The 7,577-nt window shown below is 55.1% G+C and overlaps 1 protein-coding gene across 2 annotated transcripts; it reads right to left on the bottom strand.

Annotated features, from left to right (window-relative positions):
- Window positions 1-1,624: 1,624 nt before the first annotated feature.
- On the bottom strand, window positions 1,625-7,421 carry BUD13 (BUD13 homolog). 2 transcript variants are annotated; one of them, XM_069876568.1, is made up of 11 exons: window positions 7,267-7,421; window positions 6,506-6,596; window positions 6,120-6,204; window positions 5,929-5,986; window positions 4,805-5,658; window positions 4,336-4,409; window positions 3,894-4,002; window positions 3,328-3,466; window positions 2,811-2,992; window positions 2,388-2,469; window positions 1,625-2,070 (listed from the first exon to the last, which is right to left on the bottom strand). In XM_069876568.1, exons 1-11 carry the CDS (start codon window positions 7,383-7,385, stop codon window positions 1,977-1,979), a joined length of 1,887 nt encoding a protein of 628 aa, XP_069732669.1. In that variant the 5' UTR covers window positions 7,386-7,421; the 3' UTR covers window positions 1,625-1,976. The 2 variants fall into 2 exon arrangements, with proteins under 2 accessions (XP_069732669.1, XP_069732670.1); XM_069876569.1 differs by having other exon boundaries at window positions 4,805-5,583.
- Between the last annotated feature and the right edge of the window lie 156 nt (window positions 7,422-7,577).

Below are 7,577 nucleotides of genomic sequence, written 5' to 3'. Positions count from 1 at the left end.
TTTATCTCCATCGCCCTTCTCATCCCAGAGGATCCCCTGCAGCATTTTCCAATCGCTCTGCTGCCAGAGCCACTCAGCCGCAGGCACAGTTGGGACAGGAGAGCTGTGAGGAGGTAGGATAAAGACCAAGGGCACCAGGACAAACCCACCTCCCATGCACAGGGCTGGGATTGGGGAGGGATGCGTGGGAAGAAGTGGTTTCTCCCACCTTGGACTGGAATCTGACCTCGTCCATGCTCCTCTGGGAACACCACAGCCTTCCAACACCACCACAGCAGCTGCCAGAGCCAGACACAAGGATACAGCACCCATCCTCACCTCCCCTCTCCCTCTCCCACCGTGTCTAAGCCCTCAGGGAGCTGCAGCAGCTCCTGCTGCTGTCAGAGCAGCTCACTCGAGCAGGGTGGAATCATTAAGGTTGGAAAAGCTCATCCACGAACACAGGCGGGGGCCAAAAGTTCCCACTTGTACCCTAGAGACTTCAGAAAAGGTATCAGGAAAAGCACAATTTGCTTGGCAGAGTCAGTGGGAGACGGCGACGGTCGCAGCGAACACAAGGACACAGTGAACCTTCTGCCAGCAATTCTTGTCCCTGCCGTGGTGGAAAAACCACCACCACGCTGAACCAAGTGAAAAAAGAAGAGTGTTATTTAAAAATGTACAGAGATTCCAGGAGCACAACGCAGGGAATAAAAAAGCAGAGAAGGAATTCCCAACAACGCTTCCCCTCCAGAGAAGGCTTTGTCCTTCGACTTCCCGTCACAGCCCTCCCCATGCTCGAGCACAGCCAAGAGCGATTCCAACAACTGGCCCTTGACCACTACAGAAGAGAAGGAATCTCCATGGAAACCACTGCCTGCGTTTCATACCTGCACCCTGGGATGCCCTCAGGAACGACTGTATTTATTCCACAAGTGGTTTCTCACAAGCGGGAAGCTCTGCCTGGCCTCCAGCTCAGAGCCTGACAAAGGTGACGACAAGAGAGCAGTTACTTCACGCTGACTTCCAGGCAGCGGCGCTGGGAAGTGCCAAGCTATCGGCACCACTGTCCGGAGAGAAGGCTGGGGGGTACCAATCTGCCCCCAGGAGCTCCTCCGAGATAACCAGCCACTTAAATCCCCTCTACACGTGTATTTCCACCAGAAACTGTCCCCCAGGGAGTTGTGGGGTTCCTTGAGGTGTTGCTGTCAAACACAGCGCTGCCTGCTGGGCTCCCAGCCTCCTGTAGGAGGGCACCAGGGGCAGGCAGCCAGCTGCTTCCTGCTCAGACAGGGCCAGGAGCCAAGCTTCCCAAAAGTCACTGCCAATCGGCGACTCTGTGGACCAGAGGTGACCACACAGACTCAAAGGAAGCCCTCTGGGTGCATTGGGAAGGACACGAGGTGGATCCAACACCAGCCCAGAGGTGGATAATCCCTACACTAAGTAGTTCTAGGGTATTGCTGCTCTCTGGAAGAATTCAAACACAACTGGAACTGCAACGGAGCTCAGGAACCCACGGGATGAGGCTCACGCTCCAGTGACCAAGTGCTCAGCAGACTTCCAGAAAAACCTGAGATATAGGACACCTGAAGACTTGTGAGCCGCCCTCAGAGGACAAATCATTTGGCATCAAACAAGCACACAACTTTTAAAGTTTGTTGAAAACAAAGTGACCAGAACCCCACAGCACCTCTCAGGGCAGCCCCTGAGAGCCAGCATGTGCTGGCAGGCATCAGCCATCACGGCTCCCCCTCCATGCTCAGCTGCTGCACTGCTCCAGGAAGCGCTGCTGCCATTCTCTGCACTTGTTCTCCCTGTGCAACAAGAAAATCCTCCTTGGGAAGCTCTCCTCCAAATTCAGCCTTGCCTCCTGTCCCCTGGGATGTTGGACACCAAGCACAGGATGGGGCTGGGCAGCCATTCCTCAAGCTGTGGCAGCAGCAGGAGGTGAAATTCTGTTTTTCCTCGATACTTTGAGTGGTTCTCCATCACATCTACATGTCTTCAACGCTCCACTTGTAGGCGAGCTCCTGAACTGCCTTCTTGTTGGCGAGCCTGGCAAAGCGCTGCTGCTCAAATCCGTTGGACCTATAAAGTGACAGCAAGAAGATGGTGGGCTGCTGCGCAGAAGCTTTTCTGAGGCAAGATAAATTTTCAGGGACATAACAAGCTCTCCACTGCTTTTACTCCAGCTCGGATTCCGCCACAGTCTGTGGTGCAGTGAGCATCACTGAAACTCTTCACACCCTCACTGACAGCGCCATCCTCGCTCCCTTCTGCCCTGCATCCATCACCCAGCTATAACTTAACCTCCCTCACCTGCTATCTGCAAATCTTAAAACTGTGAACTCTCTGAAGCAAAAGCTCATTTAACTCTCCCACATCCCAGCACCAGGAACACGTACCTGTCCACACCATCCCAGCGATGCCCAGGCCATATGTTAAACCTGTTGAGCGGAGGTGCTGGTCCCTTGTACCTGGGTTTTTCTAGGAACAGAAAGAGCAACACAGCAGTTAGTTGCTGCAGCGGAATCATGCGGTCACCCCATTGCACAGGCATAGCGCAGAGGCTGCCACTCAGCCAGCAAAGAAGAAACTCCCTCAGAAAACCAAATCTGTTGAGTTTTACCCCACCAGACCCTGCTCCTTAAGCAAACAAATAACAGGAACTGTTAATAACAGCAAATCGTACTGCTACGCTGGCTCCAGAGCAGAATTCCTTTAGGGCTGAGCCATCCCAGTAGTCTTAGGCCACTTATTTAACAGTAGTTGTATTTCTATTATGTCAGGGCCATAAACCACGACCCAGTGTAACTCAACAGACAAACCTTTTTCTTTGTTTTCCTTGGCCTTCCTTTTCTTGATGAGGTCAGCCATGGGGTCCCCTTCTCTCTCTTGCTCCCGCAGCATCCGATCCAGATCCTCATCATCGATATAACGGGCCAACGGCTTCTGCATCTCCTTTATTGCATCTTCCACGTTCTGCTGCTGTTGCCTGTCCTGCACCAGCCTGAAAACACACACGGTTTCACCCCTTAACCAAGCAAACATTTGCTCAATTTGCAGGATAGCTCACAGTCCTGAACTTCCAGCACTGGTACAGCATTCCCAATGCACATCCAGCAACAGAGAGTGGTCTCTAAGACACATGGAACCCACACTTTCAGTGTCCCAGGCTCAAACCCAGAGCATAAGTGAGCTTCAGCACCCACCCCTGTGAAGTGACATTCCACCTACACCACCACTAGGAACAGTACTGTAACTGGGCTAAAAAGCAGGGAGCAGAGAGTCCGAAGGTGTAACACAAGGGCCCAGGACTGGGCTGGGAGCTCTGGAGAACCTTACCCTTTTCCCCACTTGGCGTACTGTGCATCTCTCTTGGACTCTGCTTCGGCTTTCTGCCTCTGCTCCAGCCACTCCTGCATCAGGTCCCTCTTACGGCCGGACTTGTCTCGATAGACGGTCTCAGCATGTCGGGATTCCTCTGGAGGGGACAGATGCCTCAAGTCAGGCGTTTTGAAACATTTTTAGACATGAATCTGCTAGAGTGAGTCCAGAGGAGGCCACAGAAATGATCCGAGGGCTAGAGCACCTCCCATACGAGGACGGGCTGAAAGAGTTGGGCTCGTTCAACCTGGAGAAGAGAAGGCTCTGGGGAGACCTTAGAGCAGCTGGTGCAGACAGAGAAAAAACCTCTCCCCTTCCCTGTGATTTCAGCGCCTTTGCTCTGAAATCAAATTCTACAAATCTTTTATTTCACGAGCTCAGTGACCCTAGCCAAGGCATCCATCAGCACAGCTCGGCGCTGTTCCACAAGGATGCTCTCCAGGGCTCGATAAAGCATCCAGAGCCAGCTGAGAGCAGGGAAAAAGAAAGCGAACTGGCCCTGTTCAGCGGTTTTACACCCCTACCTTCCAAGTGCTTGGTATTCCTCTCATTCCTCCGGAGCTCCTGCTGCTCCCTCCGCAGCACATCAGCCGACACCAAGCCAGCTTTCACCCCGGAAAACATCACATTTGCCTGCAAATCAAACACAACTCACACTTACTGCTGGCTGAGAGCTGCGCAGCAATCCAGAGGCAGGAAAAGACAACCATGTTACAGAGGCTTTCTGCTGCCATTCCCAGGAATAACTTCCCTTGATCCTCAAAATTGAGAGGACTGAGGCAGAGCTCCTCTCCTATGCCTAGCGCCTACCTCATGCTCCTTCTTATCTCAAGCAGAGGGTCTGGCACAGCAGCATGCATGAGTTAGATTAAATTCCTACTACATGCTTCATAAATCATTGGATTTCCCTGGTTTTCTATCAACAGGAAGTAATCCACAGCTTAAATAGGAAGACAAAACACTCACCTTCTTGGGAGACCCTCTAGCCTCACGGTTGCGGGGAGGCGAGAGGTCAGCATCGGAGGTGTTCTGGGAACCCCCTGCAGTAAAGAAATAGTTAAGTTAAAAATGCAGAATTAGACAGAATCAAGACCTTAAGAGATGACAAACCATAGGCAAAAGACAAGTATAGGGTAACAGCCCGTGAATTCTTTTCTTCCTGAACATGTGCCACCTGGAGACAGTACTTAAACTTTCCTTTCAAACACATTTAAGACTTAGTCACCTAACTTTACACCAACGCTAATCTAATTCTAATCCATTTGAATGAAAAAAGACAATTATGAGAACTAGCTTTACCAACAGAAGCAACAACCTATCTGCTACCATACCATGACGGGAGACCACAAATTCCATGCCACTCACCTCTCCAGAGCAAACATGACCACAAGGTGGGCAAAGAACCAGACAGAAGGAACAAACTCCACACACTCACCTTTTGTTCTGCTCTGTTTTTTCAGACTCGGTGAACCAGCTCTCTTCCTCCAAGGCGGTGATGAATCTGAGTCGGAATTGTACCTCTTTTTCCGTGGAGGAGACAGATCTGGAGTGGCCTGACGCTTCAGGCGCGACGACGACTTCGCGGAGACACCAGGCCTGAGCCGAGATTGCTCTCCCTGGGCTCCCCATGACTGCGACTTCTCTGGGGCTTTACAGATCTTCTTCCCCAGCGCTGAACTGGCATCTGGGGAGTCACAACGCCTCCATCTTGGGGGCGAGAGATCTGGGGTGTCGTGGCGCTGGCGCCGCGGAGGCGACGGCTCCGGCGTGTCGTGGCGCTGGCGCCGCGGAGGCGACGGCTCCGGCGTGTCGTGGCGCTGGCGCCGCGGAGGCGACGGCTCCGGCGTGTCGTGGCGCTGGCGCCGCGGAGGCGACGGCTCCGGCGTGTCGTGGCGCTGGCGCCGCGGAGGCGACGGCTCCGGCGTGTCGTGGCGCTGGCGCCGCGGAGGTGAAAGGTCCAGCAAGTCACGATGCTTTTGCTTAGGAGGTGACAGGTCTGGGGTGTCATGACACTTCCGTCTCGGTGGCAAGAGATCCAGAGAGTCGTGACACTTCCATCTTGGAGGCGAGAGCTCTGGAGTGTCGTGACGCTGCCGCCTGGGAGGTGACAGGTCTGGGGAGTCGTGACGCTGTCGCTTAGGAAGCAAGGAGTAGGGAGAATAATTTCCTTCTCGCCTGGGAGGGGACGGATCCGGGGTGTCATGGCGCTGTCGCCTTGGAGTATTCACCAAGGAATTCAACCACACATTTTCCGGCGGCGTGGGCTCTGGGGTGTCATGGCGGCGCCGCCTGGGAGGGTGAAATTGAAAGTTAGATTTGTTTGTTTTACTGCCTTATGCCTGGAAACAAATCCCGAGCGAGACCTGTAAAGTGTTAGCAGTCCACAATGGAAACAACTTTCTGAACATGGATTCACACTTGATTTTGAGCCTCTGGGTAGTGACCTGCATCACTGAACCACAGATTTCCCAAAGTGTATCGCTAAAATTGCAGACCGAGATGGATGATGCCAGCAAACCAAAGTTAACCAACAGAAGAGTTTCTAGATAAGCCTCATACCTCACAGTAGAATGATCAGCTGCTAAAACATCTGAACTCTGCGAGTCTCCATTCTGGTCTAAAAAGAAACAAGCAGAAAGTTACCATCATTTGGGTTCTCAGCAGTTCAGGATATTTAGCCAGTATTAATTTTAACCTGTAAGATCATTGTTTGGAGCAGTTTAACATCAAAAACAAAGGTCTGGGCTCACCTCCTAGAAGTTTCCACTTCGTATTCGTCCGGAATGCCTCCATGAGCTTCACTACATCTGGACGCTCGTCAATAAATTCTGCGACCTGATGATAAAAAAAAAAAGACAGAGTCAACAGCAAATCTTAGGAAGAAATGTTTTTCTGTGAGAGTGGGGAGGCCCTGGCCCAGGCTGCCCAGAGCAGGGGTGGCTGCCCCATCCCTGGAGGGGTTCAAGGCCAGGCTGGATGGGGATTGGAGCCCCTGATCCAGTGGGAAGTGTCCCTGCCCACAGCAGGGGTGGGACTGGATGGGCCTTGAGATCCTTTCTAACCCAAACCATACCACAAATCTATGATTTTCCCTCTAATAAAAACAATGCACCCATCCTTGCGACCCCCTACTCACCACAGGCATGTCCCCATCGTCCTCCTCCTCCTCCTTCTCCTGTGTAGCAGTAACGCTATACCAGCTGACATCGTCATCCACAATCCGCATCCTGGGAGAGGGGGACAGGGGTCGTGCCATCAGCCCTTCACCAAGAGAGGGAACAGCCCCAGCTGCTGCCTGCAGAGGGGATGAGGGGGCCCTGGGAAGTGTCCTGGCCCCGAGGGATGGGGAGAAGGGGGCCCCGGGGAGGGTTCAGTCCAAGTCCAATACGATGGGGATTAAGGGGCTTTTCCAAGGAGAGTCCCAGCCTTGCAACAGTGAGAGCAGCCCGCCCCCGGGGAGGGTCCCGGTCCTGACCACGCGCAACGGCCGCCCGGGCGACGGGGCGCGGGGGGGCAACCGGGGGTGCGGGGGGGCAACCGGGGGGGGCGACCGGTGGGGGCGACCGGGGCGGGGGGGGGGCAAGCTCCTGCTCCGGGCCCCGAGCCACGGGAACGATGAGAGTGCGACGGGGGGACCGGGGGGGCGATGGGGATGCTCCCGCTCCGGGCCCCGAGCCACGGGAGCGATGTGGGTGCTCCGGGCAAGGTGAAAGTCCCGGTCCCGGTCACACGGGAGAGCGAGAAGGGGCCTCAGGGCGGCTCCTAACACCGTGAGGGGCTCGGGGGTCCAGGGAGCCCGAGCCTAGGCCCAGCGCAGGGGCGGGGGGGGCCGGGCCTAACGCGAAGAAGCGGCGCCGCGCGCAGCCCGCGGCCTCCCCGCTCCCCTCCGCTGCTCACCCGCCTCTGCCGGCGGATCCTGCCGGCTTCTTCTTGCGGCGCCGGCGGGGCTGGGCGGCCTCGGCGCCGCTCAGGTAGCGCTGCAGGTACTTAGCCTTCGACATTCCCTGCGCCGCCATGGTGACGCAAGCCGGAACTGGCGTCACAAGGGGAGGGGGCGCGGGCTTTATATAGGGGCGGGTGGGCGGGGCTAGCATAGGGGGCGGGGCTTCGAGAAAGGGTCACGTTGAAGGGGGCGTGGTCTCGAGGAAGGGGGCGTGGTCTATAGGAAGGGGGCGTGGTCTCGATGAAGGGGGCGTGGCCTGGGGCAG

This window comes from Phaenicophaeus curvirostris, chromosome 25 (assembly GCF_032191515.1).
Source record: "Phaenicophaeus curvirostris isolate KB17595 chromosome 25, BPBGC_Pcur_1.0, whole genome shotgun sequence".
Classification (NCBI taxonomy): domain Eukaryota; kingdom Metazoa; phylum Chordata; class Aves; order Cuculiformes; family Cuculidae; genus Phaenicophaeus; species Phaenicophaeus curvirostris.
This window is presented reverse-complemented; position numbering and strand designations above follow the sequence as displayed.

What these genes read in the sequence shown, in the direction of transcription:
- BUD13 (XM_069876568.1), bottom strand. Translation starts at nt 7,385, where the DNA reads ATGGCGGCGCAGGGAATGTCGAAGGCTAAGTACCTGCAGCGCTACCTG. An exon ending in CTAGAGGGTCTCCCAAGAAG is followed by an intron (nt 4,003 to 4,335) that starts GTGAGTGTTTTG and finishes TTTGATTTGCAG; the next exon opens with GCAAATGTGATGTTTTCCGG. An exon ending in TACGCCAAGTGGGGAAAAGG is followed by an intron (nt 2,993 to 3,327) that starts GTAAGGTTCTCC and finishes GTGTGTTTTCAG; the next exon opens with GCTGGTGCAGGACAGGCAAC.